Source organism: Argentina silus, assembly GCF_951799395.1.
Source record: "Argentina silus genome assembly, chromosome: 10".
NCBI lineage: Eukaryota > Metazoa > Chordata > Actinopteri > Argentiniformes > Argentinidae > Argentina > Argentina silus.
This window is the reverse complement of record NC_139664.1, coordinates 3,593,718-3,618,805: the sequence shown is the minus strand read 5'-3', so window position 1 is coordinate 3,618,805 and position 25,088 is coordinate 3,593,718. Positions and strand designations below refer to the sequence as shown.

Genomic DNA, 25,088 nt, shown 5'->3' with positions numbered 1-25,088 from the left:
CTCTCCTGCTTTCTCTTGACAAACCCTGAAGGTCTGTGGTTGAGTTAACTCAACAACCTTTCCTGGAGAGGCTGCAGCTGTGAAAGATGTGAAAGAGCAGGAATCCCCCAGAATACACGGCCGTCCTCGGCCAGCTGGCCACAGCCCAGGTTGCCATCGACGATGGAACCACAGAGGGCCGTCCTGACAGAGGTGCTGCAGATGGAGGAAGTGAAGGAAACACACGTCCCTCGAGTCTGACTGACCAATCACAGCTCGACAACTCCACAACGTTAGAAGTGAAGAACGCAGCCCATCAAAACAAGATTTTGTTCTTGTGAAATCAAACGACTTTGCATTTTGAGTGTATTACAAGTGTATCAAACCGGACATTATTATAATGAGTCACCACTGCAGTATACTTTGTTTTGTGGAAAAGCTATTACACAACAGCTGTTTATACATTCTATCCACACACAATTAACAATAAAAAACGCATTTGTATTGCATTTCTACATGACATATTGTATAAATTATGTAATGTAATGATTGGGGTTATCTACTTTACATCTGATCTCAAATGTCAGCCTACAGCATGACACACCTGTGTATATGTAGGAATAAGAAGATCAATCAGTAACATCACCTGTAAAGGGAGAAGGATCCCCGGGTCACAGAGGTGTGAACACAAACCTTCCTGCCTTTTACCAGCAGCCTTTAAACACACAGGAGGGATTTCAGTCATTAGGACTGACTGAAACAGCGATAGAATGTTAAAAAGTGGTCAATAACCAAACTAAACTATTTTGCATTATTTCTGCAGATAGTATATTATCATATATATATATATAGCCTTAATGGAAAATAACCACAAACACATTTAATTGAACAGGTGCTGCTGATGTGCATCTCTCACTGACTAGAGCAAAAGGGAGAGAGAGCAAGAGGCACGTTGTGAGTTACCACAGCCGCGGCCACGGCCACGCACAATTATAGGCTGTGTATAAATAATGTAAACGGCTCTTTCGCCGCAAACCCGAGCACAGCCCGACCTGAATCAATTGTCTGAAAATCAGGACCGGCCCGAGCCCGAGCCCGCTGGGTCCCGTCGGGTTCCTGACTGAAAATTCTAAAACTAAATCACACACATTCACACAACACAACACAGAAGAGAAGAGAAGAAGAGTGTCACAAGCCAACCACAGTGTGTTTTATTGGGTGCTTCAGTAATACAAGTGCACAACAAACCACGCTGCCAGGGCAGAGGTGGCGTTGCCAGTAAATGTACAAGTCCTGCCTCTTTCACAAGCAGACCTATATATCTGTGGTCTGCCTCAAAAGCCTTTGAAAAAATACATACAGTACAAACAAAACCAAAGAGAGTAGAAGAGCATGAATTTTTCCTTTGATGCAAATCTTCCTCCTGTTCCATGCAGATAACATTGAAGACTGAAATACGAAATAAAAAATAAACACACAAAAAAACCTAGTGTAAAAGTAAAAGCATATAATCTGCATTTTGTTCCTGGAGCCACTAAGAAAACGAGGGTACATACTGTATAGTTGAGGGACAATGCCTATGAAGATAATAATAATAATAATAATAATAATCATTTTTCAATACAATAACTCCAACATTCAGGTATTGGAAAATTAAATCCCAATCTTCACTTTGTATAAAAAAGAAGCTTTCAAGTCAACAAGGAACAAAGGACAGTTCTTTACACAGAAACGGTAGATAAAAGGATGGGAGGAGGAGGAGGAGGAGGACATGAATACCGTTGCACTTAGTGAGTGTGCTTTGACAGACTGGGGAAAGAGGTAGAGAGGTACAGTGAGGGGATGAGGGGCGGGGGGGGGGGGGGGGTCAGACAGGGGAGGATCTATGTGGCGTATCTCTTTGTCCACTGCTTGGCTATTCTGTCATGTTCCGTTCTGTTGGTCAGGTATTGTGTGGCGATGCTCCCAACCAGAGGGTCGGCTGCAATGACAGGGGAAGTGGGAAAGTTGCTGATCAGAACATGTATTCATAGGTTGAGACTCACAGGTATGGTGTTAGAAACAAACAAACCCTGAAATAAATAAATAAATCTGTTGACGGAGGAATGAGATCATTGCTTCGACTTTTTCGGCCTTAGGCAACTTTTTTCAGCTACGGTTCCATTGTGAAGGCAATGCTGTTACAATAAGGCAGAGCAGGCAACCCCTCTGCATACGACAACTACGTAGCCTACGGAATCAGCACAAATACAACATGACACTTGGTCAGAAAACACCAACTGACACAACGGTTGGTACATGCCCCTGGCCAAACAAAATTTGCTGTGTTTGTGCGAACAAAATGACAGTTGCGAACAAAGCGACCTGTTTGTTCGTTTGTTTGCTTGTTCGCCGGTGCTGTTCGTTTGTGTTTGTGGCGTCCTACGCAGCTGAAATGTTGTGACTCTGCGAAGCCACCGCAGTCCAACCCACCGTCATTAGTGATCGGTGGTGGGAGGGTTTCGTGGCTGCTGCTCCTCTCCTCCAGCCACAAACAACAGCATCAAATCAGGGAGGGTTTCAACTAAATTTGAAAGGTTTATAAGGCCTGACTTTGAAGAGGTTTTTAGTCAATTTAAACAAACTAATTTTAACCAGTGCCTGATCCCCTCTTCCCCTGTGATCACTGCTGATTGTGTGCGATGCGCATCGTCTGCACGGTATATTTTCCAGGCCTTGTCCTGTGATTCTGTGTTGTTGTCGTCTAATGTAACACAATGCCCAATCATAACGTCCATCCTATCTGTTGGTTTGGTATGGTATGCGTTTCCTCACAATGTGACATAGGATCAATATCCGATTTGCGTACATTGATGCCTGCTGTAATGGCGTGGTATGGAACCTCAAAACACGCACAAAGTATGCCGTTTGCGCAAACATGAAAACAACTTTGCACCAACAGAGAGCTGTGCTAAAACCTTTAGCACTCTTACCTGGGTTACAGTCTGTGAGCAGGGAGCAGATGGACAGCAGCACCTTGGAGATGGTGAGGGCGGGGCTCCAGTTGTCCTTCAGGATGTCCAGACAGATCACCCCCTGGCTGTTGATGTTACAGTGGTAGATCCTCGTGCGAAACGTTACCTGGTAAGAAAAAAACAAACACAGATTTTGCGGATCAGAACCCTTTGTGCGACAATTGTGACAGAAGAACGCCGCCTTAACTGGCCAAATTGAGTCTAGCAACAATGAGAAATATCCTTTCTTTGCTGAGGCAATTCCTTGCCGTTATGCTCCAGTAGAGTTCTATCTCATCATGGAAGAAGGCCAACCGCTTCTGTGGCGGTTTCTCACAAAGACAGGTTTGACTTTGCTGTAACGGCCAACAGAGGGCAGCATAGTGCATAACCAGAAGCACAACACCATAACAATTAGTCACTGGATAAAAAACAAACAACAATATGCTTATTCCTAATCTTGGCGTTATCCATGTGTTCACTGCTGAGGGGAGAACAATTCAGGAATACATTATATCCGTCAATATTTGCCTCCAGGTGGACTCGTGTGAGGGATTAGATCTCATTCTTTTCAGTTGGTTTCAAATGTGCTCACGTCAACCCTTTTTTTTTTTTTTTTTTTTTTTTCATACAACAAACCTCCACCACAACAAGGCTGTTGACTACTCTGCCTGTGATTGGACATGAGCCTGACATCTGCTTAGACCTGACACCTCCTCACCCCTCCAATCACCAGACATCTGGACAGCCTGACCTCGACCTTCCAGAGGAAACTTCTAATGAGCCTTGGCATTCCCAAACACACGTCAAACAGGACATTATAAATAACCCCACAACCCCCACGCCGTTCTCACTGCCCCACTCTGTTCCTGAGAACTAAAAAAAAAAAAAAAAAAAAAAAACAGGGTTGTATCTGACCCGGCAAGCTTGTTAAACTGGGGATTCATTCAAGCCTCTGGAAGTGTGTGAGGCTCTGGATAACATCCCCACCGTGGTCAGTGTGTGTTCACCACGGCTCTGATGAAGCGTTTCCACTGAGGCGCAGTGTATCGCAGGGTACAGGCAAAGGCAAAGGATTGGCTGCAGATCACAGTGAGGGGGAAACACTAGAACCCTCTGGCTACACAGAGCAGAGCTGGAGCCTATGGATTTGTTTGAGTCTGCTGTCAAACACAGAGCTGGTGGTTACACAGCTCAGAGAGAGAGGGAGGGAGGGAGGGAGGGAGGGAGGCGTGTGTGTGTGTGTGGTGTGGGGGGGGGGGAAGTGAGAGAGATAGAGGGCAGAGACAAAGAAAGAGCGAGAGAGAGGGAGGGAAGGAAGGAGAGAAAGAGAACAAGGGGGGGAAGGAAACAGAGAGAGAGTAAGAGTCAGAATGAAGGCAAGTGAGAGGGAAATCGGGGGAGGGAGAAAGAGCCCGTGCACATTTCTAGCACCTCGTAATGACTTCCACTGAACAACAAAACACACACTGAGGCAAACTGAACATTGAAACTGGTAAAGCTTGCAGGAACAGACCTGATTCTCAGGGAGTAAATCTAGCTGTTGAAATGACATTAAAGCATGACATGAGCTTTCTACAGAGGGAGAGAATGGTCCGGAACAGTGTTAATAAAAGCTATAAAACCCGTGTGGCCGGCGTGGCCCCTCTCTGACCTTGGGTGGTTTGAAGGGGTAGTCGGGGGTGAAGGCGATGTCGAGGAAGAAGACCCCTCCCTCGTAAACAGAGCCCGGTGGTCCCAGGATGGTTGACCTCCACTCATAGATGTTGTCTCCTTTGGGACCAGCGCTGGAATCGCAAACAGAGACGTGTCAGTACGTTAAGGAACTCTGCACATCAGAATCGGCAAATTTCTACTGAAACCGGTGGCGAAGTGAGATGGCGAGAGATGCGGTAAATAAAAGCTAGTGTCTGACAGATTAATGACAGATATGTGTAAGTCTTAAATCCAAAGAGATTTGGGGAGATTTTCCTAAGTTCTGCTCGAACAAATTCATGAAACAAATAAAATGTGCAACAAAACATTCCCAAAATAAAGCCATTTGCCAACAGTTTTGGTTAGTTACCGGAATCCTTTTTCCACGAATCCATTTTCACAATTGGAAAACAATCAAACAAGGATTAATTCATGTAACATATACACTGCAATGTCATTGTATCTCCATAGTCCTTCATCAGATGAGTAGTTATTTTGAATGGGGTGAAGGTCACATCTGCTGTATAGCCTGGTAATTAATGCCATTTCCATATTAAGGCTCCATCCCCTGTCCCCTCCCCCACTGGTGTGAGTAAGGCCCTTGCTGGAGCAGTGCCAACAGAGGACTGGGACGACGTCCAGATCAGAAAGCCCAGGACAATGAACAATCCCTCAGATTTCATGTAATTACTGTGCATGATCTTTAACATGGACAAAACCCACATACACCACTGAGCGCGCACACAGACGCGCGTGCACACATGCAGAAACACATGCGCAGACACGCACACAGACAAGTGCACACACAGACACGCGCGCACACAGAAACACGGGCACACGCACACACAGACATACGCGTACGCAGACATACACACGCGCAGAGAAACACACACATGCGCAGAGACCCACACACACACGCGCAGAGAGACACACACACGTAGAGAGACACACACACACGCGCAGAGAGACACACACACGTAGAGAGACACACACACACGCAGAGAGAGAGACAGACACATGCAGAGAGAGACACACATGCGCGCGCAGAGAGAGAGACACATGCGCGCGCAGACACACGCAGAGACAGACACACGCATGTGTGCAGAGAGACCCACACACGCAGAGAGAGAGAGACACACGCGCGCGCAGACACACACACACGCAGATACACACACGTGCAGACACACACACACGCACAGAGAGACACACACACACGCACAGAGAGACACGCGCAGAGACACACACGCGCAGAGAGACACACGCACACACACAAATGCATAGCTGTCAAAATATATTGCCCCTCACTTTGTTTCTACTGACATGCACCAATAACCTGTAACTGACATTTCCCAGTAGAGTGACTGCAGCAGGATATGCTTTCTCCAATAAATAATAACCTCTTACAGTGAAGTACAGAACAAGTTTGTGGCTCAGAACACGGCCATGAGAACGGATAAGTCCCCACAAATAGAATTAACGTAGACTTTTCCTCTTTGCTCTAATGTCAACATATGCAAATTTCACTAATCTTCTCTAACCATTTTTTCCCCTCCTAATGCCACTGTTCTAAGCCTTCTTTAATTAGCTAATTACGATCCCTTCTTCCTCGGGTCTTACATCTTTTTCAACAGTTATTTTTGTGTCAATAAGAGGCCTGCAAATCTGGACCTCTTGAAGAGGCACAAAGAAAATCTGCTGTATATTTTGTTAGAATTTGTGTGAAAAAAAATTAACTATACAATAACATCTGGGAATCACGCTCAGGAGTGCATTGTCTTTTTTTTTTTTTTTTTTAATGTGTTTATTTTTTTATATTTTTAGGGCATTTCTGCTTTTTTTTTATTGGGATAGAGATAGTAGAGATTGACAGGAAGGATGGGTGAGAGAGAGAGAGGAGGGATGACACGCAGGATATGTCGATGGCCGGAATCGAACCAGGGACCTTGCGACGATACGGTACGCGCCTTAGTGTGCTACGCCACTGAGCGCCCCAGAGGAGTGCGTTGTCTGTGCGCTGCAGGTTAACATGGCAGATGTTAACGATTCATAGCCGTTACGAATCTAATAAACGTTGGGATGCTCCTTAGACGAGCTAGCCGTAGCGTTGGTTGTTTGTAGAGAAAATGAGTGCCAGACGCAGCAGAGAAGATGTGTTAATGTGGCGGGGAGTGGGGAAGAAGTTGTCAACAGAGGTGTTGAACTATCAAATCTCTCATCTACCGCATGGCGCTGGAGGGAATCAGATGATTAAAAAGCCTCCTTTTCTGATCTGTGTGAAGGCAATTTCCTCCCAAGCACTTGAGAATAAAACTTTAATTACAATTCACACGATTCAGGGTAGCGGGATACTCCTCGTACCTCGATGCTATTCAGAAGCGTACCTCACACCGAGGCGGAGTGTGATCTCCAACAGAGGCACAATTTGATCTCCTTTTGAAGACGCTTCCGAGCCCAGATGAGAAAGATGGAGGAGATATGAGACAGCAGAGCGGCGGGGCTCCAGTCTGCACGGTGACCTCTGTGTGGATCTGACAACCGTGGACCTCTGGGTACAGGCTAAGTCAATAGTTTAAAGTGCATGTCACAACTGGCAGTTGCCCGGCAACACCCCCCCCCTCCCCCCCGCCTGCCAATCCCCCCCCCCCCAAACACCAGCAGAAAGGGGGTTTGATGTGCTTTGTGGTGGCGGTTACTCCAGGGCCATTCAGCACCTGACAGTCTCTTATAAGACCAAGGGTGGGAGAGCTGAGCACTGGAATGGTAGTGGCCTGAGATGGTATTAGCACTGGAATGGTAGTGGCCTGAGATGGTATTAGCACTGGAATGGTGGCCTGAGATGGTATTAGCACTGGAATGGTAGTGGCCTGAGCTGTGGATCATACCAGAGATGGTACACACTGAGACTGAGAGGGAGACTGCTCAAGACGTCCACTGAGTCAGCATCCTGAAAGGGTTGAGGAAAATACTGTGCCCCTTACATCATGTTCCCTGGTGAGGCGATGAAGAGAGATGGTTTACAGCAGACCTATTGACCGAGTCCAAAACCAAGGCTAAAGCTAACGAACGTACACGGGCAGGCCATGGCTTATGACTTGCTAACTTTGGCAATAACTCTAGAGTTCATGACTCAACAATAATGCACAGTAATTTTCACCTCTGGTTGAAGGACTGCAGCTATCCAACCTTTATAGGACCACATTTAAAGCGTTTCAGCAAGAGCAACATTTACACTTGGCGTAATACGGTTTCATTCTTGTCTGAAAATAACTAGCCACAAAGTTTGCACTGCGCTTCGCAAATCTGGCCCTATAGAACGCCAAATGTCAAGTCGCTAGAGGGGCTTTGAGGAACAAAGCATCTCAATTCACTATTTGTCTTGTGGCATAATCTGACACCCAGACTGCAACTGCACGGCCTCAATATCTGGATGCTACGATTCCTCAACAAGCCTCATTCTCTCCCATCTCCCCTCTGTGTATAGCTATGGGAAAACTCTTCCCCATTCATCCAGACAGATACACTTTGGTCCAATACACCAGACATTAAACATGAAACAGTGCTTAGGAGCGCCATGGCTATGCCTTGTAATGATATCCCCCCTCTGTGCTGCGAGTTGTATTAAATCTGCTGCATGTCGGAGGAATTCTTTGATTCAGTGAGTATTTGGGTCATTTGTTCCAAGAATCTGGGATACATTAGTGTGCGGGTGTCCGTGAGAATCTGCCACTGCCCCGTCCTTTGAGATTACACTCATGTGGGAAACGGCTTGGACAGCTGGAGTGCTGCCTCCGCAACAGAATACACAAATAAAACACGATAGGACCGATTCACATGGCTTCCCTATCGCTGTGAGACTCACTTCAACAAGAAACGGCGAGCAAAGCAAAAACATGAAATCGTCTTCAGTTTGCATGCAAACGAATGGTTGATTTTTTTTTTTTAATTTCACCTCGCACTCTATCAAATAGAACGAAACAGGTTCAAAGTCTGCAAGAAAAGCTAAATATTGCCGTTACAGTCAACAAGTTCAATTGTTGTTCAATTTACGACAGATGCCCCCTACACAGCAGAAATAACCATGGACAGTCATTGTCAAGGGATGAGATAAATATGATGAACTTGACATTTTGGATCAATATGGGCACACCTGAATCATACTCATCATAGCCTACTGGTACATGTTTCAGTGTGAATTGCAAGTAATACGTAAAACGCATGGTAATATAATAATAATCTATGCCATTTAGCTGACACTTTTATCCAAAGCGACTTACATTGCAGTGAGTGCATACATTTCAGTATATATGGTCCCACTGGGAATCAAACCCACAACGTAAGCGTTGTTAGCGCCATGCTCTACCAACTGAGCCACAGAGGACCATTGGTCCAATTGGCATGGTGCAGTTACACGCCCACCGACAGACAACAAAGAAATCCTCTAATGTCTCAGTTTTGTTCCACTAGAAATAGGTGCATGTACAACACTGTACAACAGACCTACTTCTTCATTCATTCATTCACTTCATGTTTGTACTTACTGGAAACTATCCATAGCACTCTGTGATCCATAAGTAAGGAGACCAGACATAATTTCCATATATATTGAATGACCTTTCCCTTGAGCAGTACAATGCTACAGTGTGAGACTAGGGCACGCTTTGCCCCATTTAACCGTCTATATTACCTTGGTACAGACACTTACTGCAATCTACAGATTGTGCCAACATGAGATAACCTTTATCATATGGCATGAGGATTGTATGGCAATCGTTGTCAAGTCTGTGACCTTCCGCAGGCTATCCTGCTGTATTGTCAGCTCTGATAATTCTCCCTGACATCAGGGCAGCAGTTGAGTTGATGAGGCAGACGTAGACAGCTGATCAAGCCTGTGTCGTGGACGCAATCAGAAGTGGGAGCTTGTTTGTTTATTTTATAGTAATCAGGGGATTGTGTGAGGTGAGTTGTTGTCTTCTGTTGTGAGCTCAGCTCAACTGGACTGCGTAGGAGGATATCCTATGATTTGAAGAATGCAGTGCAGTGTTAGAATCTGACCTTTGACATTAGCTGTGCACTCGAAGACTAGACCAGACTAAAGGTTATGAAAAGTGCAACGTGTTCCTCATCTGCTACTATTAGCTTGTTGACCCATTATGTTTCCACCAGACAACTTTGTACAGACATAACCAAATCCAGACAGAACTGTCAATATGTAGAAAAAAATGTGGCTAGCCACAGATGTTGGCCAGAGGGTCAGGCAGGATAATTACACTAGAGTCAAGGCAGCAACGGCATTAATCTACAAACAAAAAAGCACTCTGAATCTTGAAAACCCGAGTCCTACTAATCATGGAGTCATTGGAATACACCTCACCTCAACCTCTGGTGTTTCGGGACACTCTAAAGTTTATTTGAGCTATTTATCCTTTTTATTTACACAGGTATATTAGACGACGGACAGCCAACCATGGATTTGGGCCGAGCGTCAGGTTGATGTATTCCTGGCCTGACACGTACTTAAACCCCGGTCCTTAAAAGAGTGATTGTGTGAATAACTGAAAGTGCACATTTTAAATGTGTAGGGCAGCTAATGTAATATTGTCATCATAAAAGGACATGGGAGCACCCTCAATCCTCTCATAGAAAATTGTCCTTTTTTTTCTTCTTTTTACAGTCGGACGACGCACTTGGTACAATATTCTACATGGCTGGTTTGAATAATGGCATTCACAAAAACCTCTCCGCTCCTCAAAACACTCAGCCGCTGGAGCTGTTTAGTATGTCGCTGGGTGAAAAGGTCTTCCTGAGAGCTGACCGCTACGGTAGGAGCCTGATGAGCAACAGAGGAACTTAACCGGTAATTGAATGTGAATCAGAGTGTTTTCAAGGTTTTGAACACTGCCGTGTGCAAATAGAGCCATTATGTGTGTTATATTCACCATTCCAGTTCATTTGCCTAAGGCACGTCTTTTTCTCTCCTGATGGCATGCTCATTCAGTTAAGATTTTCTATTTTATCGGTGCCGCTGCGGTTATCAGAACAGGAACTTTAATGAAGCAATCTTACTTTACCCCGACCGTGAAAGAGCCCCGAGTCCAATTACTGTGGAGCTCAGCAGCCGAGGTGACACCTCCTTCTCCCTGCCTCTCGCCTTTACTTTCTCAAATGACATGGTTAGTTTTTAATCAAGCCTTTTACTGTTCATCTCCACAATGAATGGTGCAATTATTGTGTGGTTTGTGAAAAAATTTACGAGGAAAATTGTTGAAAATTGAATATGTACATACCGTACGCGGTCCATCACTCCAACTGAATGTCACATTTACCTCAAGCAAGACTAGACGATTTCACATGATGGTTCACTCAGTTGCTTTAAGTTTGGGACTGAAGGAAATGTCTAATTTACAAAAACGTACTTAAAGCCACAATCTGTGATTCGAAAAACAAAACTCAACAGCCCCGCCACATTAAGCGGAGGGATGAGGAGAAGGTCACCACTCTCAAATTCAGAGACAGAACCCTGGATGAAAGGACTGACAGTCTGTGACATCAACATGGGATATATATTCAGTATACACATTTTACAAAAGCAAACCACTGGTTTAAAAAGACACACGAACCATTCAACTCTCTGAAGTTTCAATAGTCAGAAGTCTCTGGGTGCCTTTCAGTAGTGAACATATTTATAAGCTATACTGTGGTTGTTTGTCGTTGTTTGTAAACATCCTTATACTGCATGATGGGGGTAAGACTCATGAGGCATCTATATATAATATTCTTCAAGAATCAATGGGCAAATATCAAACGTGTGTGTGTGTGTGTGTGCATGTATGCATACATGCATATGTGTACATAAATAAATAAATAAAGGCTCCATGAATTACGTATTGTGGCTTTAAATTCAAAGTACGGTTGTCACCAGGTGGTGGTAATCAAATCTTGTATAATGTCGTTTTCACCCTGATTCTGTTTCATTCCGTGTCCTCCATTCTAATTCTCCGGGATGTTTCTGAGGACCGCAGACTTCGGTGGGATGAGCATTTTTCACTTCTGCCTGCAGCAAGCTTCTTATGCGGCGCAAATGTTTGCCTTGGGGCTCAAATGAATAATGAAGAGCATATATCATTATCACAATACACAGGCTTTGCATACATGAATGACTCAAAATGATGAGTCATAAAATATCACTTAACCCACAGCGATTTGGTGTGTACCACAGTGAAATATGCCACAGCAAAACAATAATACAGAGCCTTAAGCACAACAGAAAAGCACAGGGCACTGGCTGTGCTCTCTTCAGACTCCGAGCCATTTAGCCATGATCACAGGGTTTTTGCCATGTCTCAGCCCAGACAGAACCATTCTGAGGCGGCCATTTGTCCCCGAGGCTCAGGAAATGGACCCATTACCGGGAGGTCAATGATTAAGATTAAGAGTGGTGCTGTTGGATCTTCCGTCAGGCACTCAATTTATATCAAGAGGAACAAGAGTCGTCCATCTGTGTGTAACGCAGACACGTTATACAACAAACCAGTTCAACTGTATTTATTTGTAAAAGTAGTGAAGGTTTTCAGAAGGTTTTAAGTAAAAACTTTATGCTCAAAAGAAAATGGCATTACTCATACATGCTATTAAATTGATATGACAAATTATTTATTTGACAAGTTGTCACCACTTCATGTCTGAGATAATCATTAACATTATTGTTTATTTTAACAAGCCATAGAAATAACGAAGACGGTCAAAGATATCCTTTGACTCTTGGCACGGACTATTGTTTGTGGCTCAGAGAAACCCATTAAGCTTTGAGATGGTATCTCTGCCAAAGTGGTAATGGAATTGCAGAGCGACTGTTTACTTTTGACTTATTTGTTCGCTTGCCAAAGATTCTACTGTTTGTTTTCACGTCAGATGTGAATTACCATTCTGTCGGTTTCAATGACCTAAACCACTTCTGTGCAACCGGTTGCGTAATGGCAGCACTTCACCGCGAAATGTCCACATGATGTTTCACACTCGGTTCCCTCTGAAACCCATTAATAACATTCTGGACAAATGTTTGCAAGAAGTACCTTGCAATTGAGGACATTGAGAATCCAATGACACGCATGAATCAAGACGGGCGGTGTTAGCTGTCAAACAAGGGCTGCAGTGGAGAGCATTAAGGATGAATTAACACAAGATGATGTCTGAGGTCTGAAACAGAGCATATGTTACCTTCATTTACTCACAGCTAATTGTCTCTCCACTCCACTTTCTCTGCAAAGAGAAGAGCCATGGAGAAAAGAGCCGTGGAGAAAAGAGCCGTGGAGAAAAGAGCCATGGAGAAACTTCAATAGAAATGTCCAGTTTGCACTGGCTAGCTATTACCTGTTACCTGATATTACCTATCTCCCATGTGTGCTATATGACACACACACAGACATTGATATCTGATAGATGTTGACATGTTTTGCAGGGATTTGATGTAACCAAAACTCAAAAGGTCAAGAACAAGTCAATATGTTTAGACACACATTAAATGTATTTATGAACTTGTTGATCAGACAATGATATGTGCATGAGGACACATTTGACCAATTGCAGTTTGCAGTTTAGTCTAAATGGTTGAGTCAAGACTATTTCCATCTTGGAAATTCACTCTACAATTCCTGGAAGTTGAATTGATCAAGTACAATTCTGCCGTTCTCACCCCCCTCCCCATCCCCCTCCCCATCCCTCCACCCCCTCATAAATATTGATATCATCCCCGCTGTGGCTAATGGCAAGACTGTGAAAAATGATTCTGAGTTTGTCACTCCCACAAAATCCCAGAGGGGCACGGTCGCAACAGTAATAACCAGCCGTCACAGACATAGAGATGATCCCATCAACTACAGAGGGTTAGATGTCTGTGGGCATCGGTTGGTTGTCCTGTGACATAGATATACAGTATTACAGACGCATGCTGACAGACTAGACCAACAACTAACAAAAAAAACCAGCTGGATATCGTCTGATAAACCATGCTGACATTTCCCCAAGACCCGGCTTTCCCTGTTGGGGCATCTTAGGGGCATTACATCATGCTGTTTGCTTTCAGGGGCGAGCCGAAGCTGTGTGTGTTTGGGATTGACAGTGTTATATTAACCTGTTTTGAGAGTGAATCTGGTGTCACAAGAGTTCTACCCTGATAGTCTGTCAGTATTTGTATCTCTACTGCAACATTCAGTCTGAGTACAAGTGCTATTTTGTTCAAATCCCTTTTCATTTGCCTTTTCACCATGTGGAAAACATTAGCTGCCCGTGCACATATACTTGAAAAATGTGAGAGAGTTGGAGTAATTGCATAAATGTCAAATCCTTTTCGGTTTCAAAAGAGCTTCCACGTTTGAGGCATGACAATGGCAAGGTGGCGAGAGGGCTGTCACAACATTGTGAGTAAGACGGGGCTTGAAGTGCCTTCAAAAGACTCACTGGCAGTTTGCTGCCCTTGTAAATGGTGGCAAAACACCACCACCGGGCTCAAATTCCAGTGGAAAAAAAAAACATAATTTGTCCTAACAAATACTGAGTACCCAGAGCTTATGAAAGGCCTGTGTCAACCCATGGTAAGATCGGGATAAAGCAGAACAGGAACCGATGATCAAGTATCCAACGATACTAACCACTACCTTCAGCCTTTCGGGATATAACTTCTTGATTCAATTTGCAGCCCCGCGTCTATGAATCTCAAGAGATCATGTTTTACTACATGATGAAAAGACTGGGAGACTCTCTCCAGTTTGGACAAAAGGCTGTGTCTCTGTGGGCCTTTCACCGGGAGAGATGAGAAGAAATACATCAGATGGCCCCGGCTCTAAATGTTGAATGCACCCAGGTGATCTTTTTGACACAACACTCTCTCTTTCTCTTGAAGGGGCCAACAGGCAGTGACACCGTTTGCGGTGTGAAATAAAGTGGAAAAACCTCTGGGGCTAACCTGACACATAATAGAGTGGTATACGGGATACAAATAATGACATTTACTTTGACATGCTCTTCTTCATGCAAATGGTTTATTGCCCTCATCATTCGCTTAATGAAATCGTTAGCTATGCACATTCTGTGACCCTAATTATTACATTATAACAATTGATCTTGAACATTTTAATTTGGATGCGTTATAAAAACCTGAGCTATTTTATAATTTGGGATTAGTAAGAATAATGAAACACGCAGAGAGGATTATCTAGAAGAGGCCTAATTGTTTCCCATGCAACTAGTTATTTCTCGGCTAAGATGACTGTGAAATTTCCGTCTGTGATTATTTTACTTTCAAATGACTTCCTCGTACCCTCAAGCTAAATCCTTTCAAGCAAGCCAACCTCATTTTTAGGAGGCCTTTGAAACAGATTATCAGAGACCCCTCAAGGAAAATGAGTCAACACTCAATACCTAATATCCTTTGCCGTTTGCATTGACAAAACTCCATTTTGAATTAGAATGAAAAGGTTAACCATGTTTATCATTAAGGCCAGCAAGGGTTTAAAATCAAACCCAGTGAGAGGGATTAATTCATGTGCTGGTGAAGTAATAGTGCACTGCTCGGTGAGTCACAGAAAGCCATTTCCCTTTATTGTTTTTAACAGGTGTCTATAAATGGATTCAAAATGGTTGAGAAACATCAACATTCTTCTAATGTACTCCATCCCGTGTATCTCCTTCAGCAAATGCCTAATCTTCCCTTGCCTGGCCTCCATTTTCTCTCCTAATTTGCCTTTGAGTGCCGAGCCCGAGGTAATTACTGTGCTGTTATAAACAGGGGGATAATCAATGACAACGTCACTTTGTGTTATTTAAGTTAATAAGGGCTGGCTCCTGCACACCGTCCCTGAGGGAAGCCTTTTGTCATCCTGTGAGGCTGATGCACATGTGGGCTGCCACTCTCCAGCCGGCCATATCTCTTCCTCAAAGGACAGACAGCAGCACACAATAACCATTGTCTGTGGTAAATCCCCAGCAGAACAGGGAAACCACACGATAACCGAAACAGCTTTTAAAGTCACACCACTTCATTTCCTTTCTGTGTGTATCCTTCAACCAAACTCGTATCATATAAATGCTTGTTTTGATATGTGGGCGTCTCGTGTTATAAAAAGAGAACAGCAGCGAAAAACAGAACACGCTAGGGTAACTTCTATTCATACATTAGAGACTAGCATCTCATGCTGTAATTACCTAAGTAGAAGCAAAATACCGTAACCCGCCTAAAGAAAACCTGAATCCATGAGAGAAACAACGCTTTGAATTCCAAACCTGTACAGTAGCAAGAGCTTTTCTACAAAAGTGAGAGAAAGACATCTTTCCTTACCTGCAATTTGGAGGTGGGTCTAGTGTAATTTCCGCAAGCTCTTTTTGAATCCTGAAAAAGAAAGTTAAATCTGTTTGAATAAGGCAAATCTCTCACCTCATCAAACGAAAACATGAAAAGGGGTCACTTTGACAGGGCCTGCCCAACCAAAAAAAAAAGAGTGAAAATCCAAGCCCCCGAAGAGGCAATTTTACTTGATAAGACAATGTCACTTGTGAGGGAGAGGTAACATCAAATTAACAATTTTATTCTGAAGATGTTAAACAATGATTAACATGCACTACAGTGAAATGTAACAAATCAGTCTTAAAGGTATGTCACATCCATTTCATGTGAGTCGGGCATGGGGAACGCTAATGCATCACATCAGATGAAAGAGAGCTGTTAAGCACCTGGTCTTAATGTTAAACTCTGATTTGGAAAAAAGCGGGTCAGTAAAGTGCCATGCCAGACACACACACACACACACACACACACACACACACACACACACACACACACACACACACACACACACACACACACACACACACGTTCAAACATTAAGAGCTGTTACACATGCACGGTAGCCACAGCCAACCCTTGCTCAACTGGTTGCAAAATTCTGTCATCGCCTTGCCTTGTGAGTATCAACACTCCTCTGGCAGGGATAGGTGGGGGACAGAGGGTGTTCAGCATGTGAAAGAAGACCATTCAAACAAATGGAGCCGATGCGTGAAAGTGTGGCTATCATCTTAACCAGCTGTCAACTGACTGGTGTGCATAATCACGATATGGCACAGGACACCGTTTCCTCTTATTTCACATCTCGTACAGATTAAACAGTTTTTCTGTTTGTTAAATAAATTCAATGGCATCGATGATCAAAGTAAGAATGCCCCCAGGAACTCTTGGCATTGCGTCGTTGCACACCTCCCTAGCACAGGGGAGGCGCTCAAACCTGCTCTACCTAAATACCACAAGGCTTGTTTATAACATCTTTGTGGGTGTGGGTGTGGGTGTGGGTGTGTGTGTGTGTGTCTGGCATGGCATGGCATGGCATGTGTTCAGCACATAGGACCCACTTCACAGGTCTCCAAATCAGAGTTTAACGTTAAGACCATAGTGTTTAACAGCTCTCTTTTCAAAGAATTTCATCTTTGGAGGACCACAAAAATAACAACATCCTAACAAAACAAAACAAAGCCAAATTCATGGGTTTACCTTTTGGCACTCGTTGAGAGTTTGGCAGCAGTTTTACTTGAGATCTTGGTCTCCCTCTTTTTGGGCTGTTGTGCTTGTTCCCGCTCCTGTTCTGGGGGTACCGATTCCCTTTGTTCGATGTCCGAGCTTCCCCCACTGGTGCTGGGGCTATCGTCCGGTCTCTGCACCTCACTGGACATTGTGGCCCTGCAAATAATAATAATAAATAATATAGGCCATTTAGCTGACGCTTTTATCCAAAGTGACTTACATTGCAGTGAGTGCATACATTTCAGTATATATGGTCCCAGCAGGAATCAAACCCACAACCTAAGCGTTGTTAGCGCCATGCTCTACCAACTGAGCCACAGAGGACCACAGGACAATGGACACAAGACAATGTAATGAAGTTCCTATTGGACTTATATACAAACAAGTAATAGTATTTATTATAACACAAGTGGTATAATAGTAGCCTACACCAAGGTCATTTTCACTAAATTACAGTTCTTGTGGAGAGCACAAGTGCCATGGTTAGACAGTATAATTGTCATAATCATTGTTTTGTTAGAATGTTATTTTTGTGGCACTCCAAAGAGGAAATTCTTTGCACAGTCTCCTACATGTTACCTAAACCAACCAGACACAGTAGAGAGCCAGGTTAATATTACAGTAGAAAAGTGACAGACGTAAGTCTGTTTCACGCCGTTCAGGTGCCTGGTGTCACAGGCCGGGGGGATGAAGCTCATAAAGCGTGTCAGTTTACAACAACTGCAAAACTTCTCCAAATTCACAAAGATTCAATTTTACTGAGCAGGCTTAACATTGAGTCCCAGTGCCCATGTTATGTTCATGCATCATATATCTTATGTCGAGAGAAATAGCCTTGAAGCAACGTATGAATTGAGTGAACAAAGCCCAAAAGACGTACTGACTTGTCAAGTCAACAGAGTCAACGTGTCACACTGGCAATAATGTATAATATATTCTAAACAAATTAATTTAGTATCTTGACTTGTACACGACGCTCTTGAGTGGTAGACTACGCACTTATAAAACATCGATCGTTTGATGTAGCACAGATCAAAAGAGACACTTGAACATTGCACTGCCACTACAAAGAGCATCCCAGATGACTGAGATATCACTTAGATCATGAACACGAATAGGAGCATTCTTTATGTGCCACCGCCACGAAAGCCAATACATCAATTTCAATATGTATTTGTTGTTGTTGTTGTTGTTGTTGTAAAGGCGTGTGAGTATGTGACGGTGATAGAGATAAACGGTTAATCAAACGGTGAAGTAATAGTGGGGCTTAACTGCTCCGTATTTCCCGGGGGCGTTTCATGATAAGGACATCATCGCTGAATGTATCCACTCGCGGACACATGTATCGACTTGCGAAGAGGCGTGTAATGGCAACGTTGGTGCAATGATATCAATTCTTAAAATATAACAATGTGACATTTATCAAAGCGGCTCGACTGTTTGTTCTCTCTGGGCCTCTTGCCCAATACATTGAAAACAATGTATCACTTTCTTGCTCGTTGACGGGAGGTCAACAACATTGTGAACGTCCTCCCTTTCTAGTGTAAAAATAACAAATAGCTCGAGACCCCGACACCAATAGAGCTGTCAGAAAAGGTTAACAAACGTCATTAGCTAACACTGCAGGAAAAAGTAGCACCCGCTGTGATATATCCTGCTATGGGGTATTTAAATGAAGAGGCCTCGGCGTTTCCAACTCAGGAAAAATATGCAGAGAACACGTTTAACTAGAATCCTCAGAAAGGCAACAAGGGCTTGCAAAGGCCAGTCGACGCGGAGGGGAAAATGAAACGGCTCGTAAATGTGTTGAATCTCCAACGTTTCTGGAGTGTCCACAATGAGCATTGAGAGCCCTGCGCCTCCGCACAAAGGGAGGCACGTCCCACACATCCCCCTCATTGGAAAACGCCACTTTCACGGGACATTTACTTACTTTCTGTACACGTACGAAGGACAGTTAAAGACGTGCGTTAATATTACCTGGCAGCTGACCGTCGATGCTGTATTCTATATTGTAATCCCAGGTAAAAAGTATATCCACACACGGCCGTCTGCTCGCGCTCGTGTCCTTGCTATTTAACTGAAGGTAGCAACAGAAAAGCGATTACAGAAAACTGAAGCAGCCGGACCGCCTCCACGCGCGCTCCCAGGCTGCGCGCGCTGCTCGTGCACGTGTGATGGTCGCCCATGATGGATGAAATGTGTTGGCCTCAAGTTGCAATTCGGTCAACAAATTGTAAAAGCCTCCGCACACGGCACCTCTGTAACGGTGGCCAAAGGGACACATGTTTTCACACGTACAGACAAGTCAAGATAACGGACGATTCTGGAAGGTAGTCAATTGTCGGCTCACTGGTTTACCTGGAGACAGGTCGATGTGGAGCGGGGAATGAGACAACACTAGGCACCAAATATTGAGAATGATATGAAGTTAAGCACTAAATCTACACCGAGATTAGGCTATTCTAGATGTATCTATCTGCCATCGGGATTGTGGGGAAGTCACAGTCCAACTGACCACGGTTTGAATTCAAGCAAAAGGTGTGGTAGGCCTACCTACTATCACTTGCACCGTCTTTTGTGTATTGTATATTAGTTATACCATCTTACAGCTACACTTATGGAGCAGTATGAAACGTTATAATGTAGCCATAGTGACACGGAGACAATCTTTCCTTATTATTTTACAGTCTGACAATGCTTTATGACTGCATCTATAGAGTGCCATGTTTATAAGGCAAGATGTTTGGGGTATTTTGTATATGCACACACATATGCACAAACATAATTATCCATTGCAGACTCATCTTCCACTGTAATTATCTGTACTGTCAACCTGTCATTGCCATTGTATATTGCCATTCCATTGTGTACATTGCTTCACCGCTGTTTATACTGCTTATATTTTTTATATTTTTTATTATTTCTATTTTATTTTATTTTATTTTAAAACTTATTGTTGCAATACTCTGTGGCACTGTCACTTTTGCATTCCACTGTATACTTGCATGTGACAAATAAAGAATCTTGAATCTTGTATGTAGATATGGGGTCTCTTTTTCTTGTCAGGGGAACAATACAGTGCACCACCTCCAACCAGAGCAGGGGTTTTCTCGCAAAACTGCATTCATCCTGATACATTAGAACCAAACTTTTATATCATGCCTTCAACGTAATGATACGACCATAATTCACCCCGGTGCTTCTCTGTGATGTGGCCATGCTCCCTCACCCTCACTGAATGTTCATGAATTTGGATCCTCATTCTAATGAAGGCCTTTTGGATTACCCTCCAGAGCCATTAGATCAGCATAACAATGGCCTTCTGCCAACGAGGGGGCTGACAGCGACCTATAGGCCGGGCCTGCGTGTGAATAGAGGAGGCTGCAGTGCAAGGACACTTCCTGAGTCTGGCCCTGACAGGCCTCAAGGTCAGGGATGCTGTGTGCTGAGGGGCTTTGTGATGGAAATGCAGTGTATAAAGTTTAAACCCAGAACAATCCCCAAACCTGGTCCTCCATGTTCTCCCGGTCCCCTCTCTCTCTCTCTCTCTCTCCCCAGTGGAGGAGGAATGCCAAGAGTCTCCCGGGGCAGTTGGCTGTTTATTAGGCTTGTCTTCAGAATGGCAGAAATTAGATTTTGAGGCTGGTGTGTGTTTTGTTTTTTTCTTGTTTTTTTTGTGTGTCTGTGTTGAGTGCGGTTGAGTTGAGTGACAGTAGATTCGACAAATTCGACACAGATGTTGTCTTACTTGAGAGAGAGAGAGAGAGAGAGAGAGAGAGAGAGAGGAGAGAGAGAGGCGGAGACAAAGAAAAGGCGAGAGATGAGGGAGGGAGAGAGAGAGAGAGAGAGAGAGAGAGAGAGGGAGAACAAGGGGGGAAGGAAACAGAGAGAGTAAGATTCCGAATGAGAGAGAGAAAGAGAGAGAGAGAGAGAGAGAGAAATTAGTTTAATCTGTGTGAATGTGTTTTGCAAAAAATGTTCCACAAAATCTGTTCAGCAAATGGTTTGATTGACATGTTTAATTTCTAGTAGAACATTTGGTGTAACATACCCATAAACAGGATGGAAAGCATTCATCATAAGAAAACCCTAAGCGCTAAATAAGCATGACATGATGAAAGCTTAATAATATGGGGCTATATGCTGAGCATAGCACTAGAACCACGGACCTGGGCCTGTATCATAAGTGAAATATTACAAAGCATCTAAATAGTGTATATTTACATTTTTACATTTTAGTCATTTATCAGACGCTTTTTATCCAAAGTCATCATAAGTAAAACCTTCGATAAGAACAAGTACCACCGGCAGTCACAGTGCTGGAGAAAGGAAGAAAACAAGTCGTTTTTTTTGTTTTTTTTAAAGCAAAAGTTCAGGTAAAGAGATTTGGTAGACAGAGAGAACAATAAGGGCTCTTGGACAGCCCTGGGAGACGCCAGTGGTAAAGCTGTCCTCTCCACCTCACCTGGTAAGAGCGATCGGACAGGTAGGATACAAACCAAGAGAGTGCCAAGAAAGAGTCAGGGAGGAATTGATTTGGTTGGAAGGAAGGCAGAAGATTGAATTTTCAGGATGGTTAAAAGAAGCCTTAGCAGCAGACACAGAGGATGAGACACTCAGGAGGAGAGGGAGTGATAAGAGGCAAAGGACTATCAGTTTTCCTTAATTTCCTTTCAGCTTCCCAAAGCCCTGTTCTTCTAGCTGGCAGGGAATAAGACAGAGAGGTGCAGGGGGAGAGGATTGCGCTGGCCTACTGGTTAGTGGACAGCGAGAGTGAAAAGATGAGGAGAGAATAGATAGGGGGATGGAGGAGGCAGCGGTAGCAGTAGAAATAAGGGAGAATGATTCATTAGAGAGTAGGGAGGAAAGCACAGAGGAAGAGAGAGAGATGTGGGAGAGAGGGTTTGTAGATTGCGGTGGGTGGTAGCTGTATGGGTAAAGTTCGAGTGGGTGGATTTGAGGGGAAGGGGGTTGGATACAAAGTGATGTGTCAGGAACTGGAAGAGGGGTAACAGTGGGTTTAGAGGTGGAGCAGGATCTGATGAAGACAAAGTCAAGCTGATATCATGCTGCATGAGAAGACGGGTGGGAGAGTGAGAACGGGTATGGTCAAAAGAGGAGAGAAGATTAGGAAAGCCAGAAGAGTGGGAGAGTGAGAACGGGTATGGTCAAAAGAGGAGAGAAGATTAGGAAAGCCAGAAGAGTGAAACTTCTCTGACTGGTTGTTGAAGACACCCAGGAGAGCGAGCGATGCGCCGTCCTCAGGGACGAAGCTGAGAAGGACACCCATCTCTTCCAGGAAGTCACCAAGCTGACCTGGGGGGGCGATAGACAACAACAATGTGAAGTTTTGACAGGGAAAGTAACAGAAACAGCATGGAATTCAAATGCGGGCATGGACCGATGTGACAGAGAACAAGAACAAGAGATGGGGGAAATTCTCGGGGTGTGGGAGAAGGAGTAGGCAGAATCCGGGCTGCTGGATTAACCGCGTTCTCCGGTGTGATCCATGACTTACTGAGAGCTGGGAAATGTTGGCATTCGAAGGTGGCACAGGCTGAGATAGCCTCTGCTGACTGGCAGTTCCAGAGTCCTCCAGCAACAGCAAGGTCAAGACGGCTTGAGCGTGTAGGGTACACCAGATCTGATTGGTTGCTGCGGGCGGCGAGGATGGAGCGTCTCCTCTCTGTGCCCTACAGAAAGATGAAATAACAGGGGTGGGGAGAAGACACACTACAGTAGCAGACGCTAGCTCAAAGGATTATAAAGCAATATAATGCTGTGTGCACAACAATACCAAAGGCAAATACTCTCTGTCCCTCCTAGATGGACTCCCTCTTAATGTACTGTATATATGCCATTTAGCTGATGCTTTTATCCGAAGCAACTTGCATTGCAGTGAGTGCATACATTTCAGTATGTGTGGTCCCAGCGGGAATCAAACCCACAACCTAAGCATTGTTAGCACCATACTCTACCAACTGAGCCACAGAGGACCATGTTTACCATTCAGATGAATTCAGAATCCTCAAAAACCTCAGAGGGCTGCATACCAAAGCAGGATGCTTATAGTTGTATCGTAAATGCTTTATTTAGATAAAGATCATGCAAATTGTTATCCTATGATTTATCCGACTTGTAAATCATTTTACATCTTACACTCCACACCTGCTGTATGGATTGTAAGGCCATTATCCAAGAACTGACACTTTAATGACATGATTCTAGGTGAAATATAACGGTTGTTGCTCATCAATCAACAGCGAGAGTGTAAATCCTTTCCTGGTGTTGAACACAAGGTGGGGCTATGAGACCTGCAGTACCCGGCTTGGGCATGAATCAGAACCAGGGTCAGGGTGAAGTGTTTTGAAACTCCAATTCCGTTCCAAATTCATAAAGCATTTTTATTTTCAATTTACAGCAGGATGTAAAGAACACACACAGAATATTTGTACAGTATACCCAGACACTGAAAAATCTGTAACAAAAAATGAACACCCTTTTATCAATTACCTAATTGGAACACAATCCGCGACTGGAGTTTATGGAATTGAAAGGAATGTGTCCCAACCCTGATCAGAACCACTGCACTTTCACACTGCACCGTTCTCCGTCTCCCTGTGTGTCTGCATGTTACTCTGTGGTCTGATGCCACAGTGACATTTTCTGTCATCTTGATGTCACGGTGGTGTGGTGAAGAGAAATAGACTGGGGGGGATGTCTGTTTCTCCTCTTGTCTCTGGGATGGCAGCCAGGCTGCACTGCAGGCTGATTGGACAGGGCCAGGGAAGTGACATGAAGACGGGGACGAGCCAAGGTCAGTCAAACACATCATCTTGCTCCTTTACAGCATCTTGCTCCTGTTATGAGAAACAGGTCTGGAGCTGCAGGGGTCTCTACCATAGATAGAATGTTACGCTCTCTGTCTCTCTCTCACTGTGTGTGTGTGCGTGTGTGCGTGTGTGCGTGTGTGCGTGTGTGTGTGTGCGTGTGTTATGCATCTGTGTGAGCAGAGTCGGATGCATTCTGGTGTTAGATTTGCAATATGTGCATGGTGGGACTGAAATCATCCTAAGAATCAGTCGGTTCCTCCTCCTTATTCAGGAGTTTGGATAGTGAAGCTGAACATCCCTTTAAGCAGCACATCCCACCCCACATCCCTTTAACCAGTACATCCCAACCACATCCCTTTAACCAGCACATCCCACCCACATCCCTTTAAGCAGCACATCCCACCCCACATCCCTTTAACCAGCACATCCCAACCACATCCCTTTAACCAGTACATCCCAACCACATCCCTTTAAGCAGTACATCCCACCCACATCCCTTTAACCAGTACATCCCACCCACATCCCTTTAAGCAGCACATCCCACCCCACATCCCTTTAACCAGTACATCCTACCCCACATCCCTTTAACCAGTACATCCTACCCACATCCCTTTAACCAGCACATCCCAACCACATCCCTTTAACCAGTACATCCCACCCCACATCCCTTTAACCAGCACATCCCACCCCACCCCACATCCCTTTAACCAGTACATCCCACCCCACATCCCTTTAACCAGTACATCCCACCCACATCCCTTTAACCAGTACATCCCACCCACATCCCTTAAACCAGCACATCCCAACCACATCCCTTTAACCAGTACATCCCACCCACATCCCTTTAACCAGTACATCCCACCCCACATCCCTTTAACCAGCACATCCCACCCCACCCCACATCCCTTTAACCAGCACATCCCACCCATTGGATGAAAGCACGGTTTCTGAAAAACACATACAATAATATCTTGAACAGTATAGAAATCATCCAAGGGTGTAAGACTACAGTCTTGGTTGGTG

The 25,088-nt window shown here is 44.3% G+C and overlaps 1 protein-coding gene across 1 annotated transcript; it reads right to left on the bottom strand.

Annotated features, from left to right (window-relative positions):
- Positions 1–1,160: 1,160 nt before the first annotated feature.
- Positions 1,161–19,349, bottom strand: ube2e2 (ubiquitin-conjugating enzyme E2E 2). The gene is made up of 6 exons (XM_083678800.1): positions 19,210–19,349; positions 17,200–17,385; positions 15,997–16,047; positions 4,627–4,759; positions 2,952–3,099; positions 1,161–1,960 (listed from the first exon to the last, which is right to left on the bottom strand). The coding sequence occupies exons 2-6, from the start codon at positions 17,376–17,378 to the stop codon at positions 1,863–1,865; spliced, it is 609 nt and encodes a 202-aa protein (XP_083534926.1). The 5' UTR covers positions 17,379–17,385; positions 19,210–19,349; the 3' UTR covers positions 1,161–1,862.
- Between the last annotated feature and the right edge of the window lie 5,739 nt (positions 19,350–25,088).

What these genes read in the sequence shown, in the direction of transcription:
- ube2e2 (XM_083678800.1), bottom strand. Translation starts at nt 17,378, where the DNA reads ATGTCCAGTGAGGTGCAGAGACCGGACGATAGCCCCAGCACCAGTGGG. An exon ending in CTCTCAACGAGTGCCAAAAG is followed by an intron (nt 16,048 to 17,199) that starts GTAAACCCATGA and finishes TTTCTTTTTCAG; the next exon opens with GATTCAAAAAGAGCTTGCGG. An exon ending in GACCCACCTCCAAATTGCAG is followed by an intron (nt 4,760 to 15,996) that starts GTAAGGAAAGAT and finishes TTGCGATTCCAG; the next exon opens with CGCTGGTCCCAAAGGAGACA.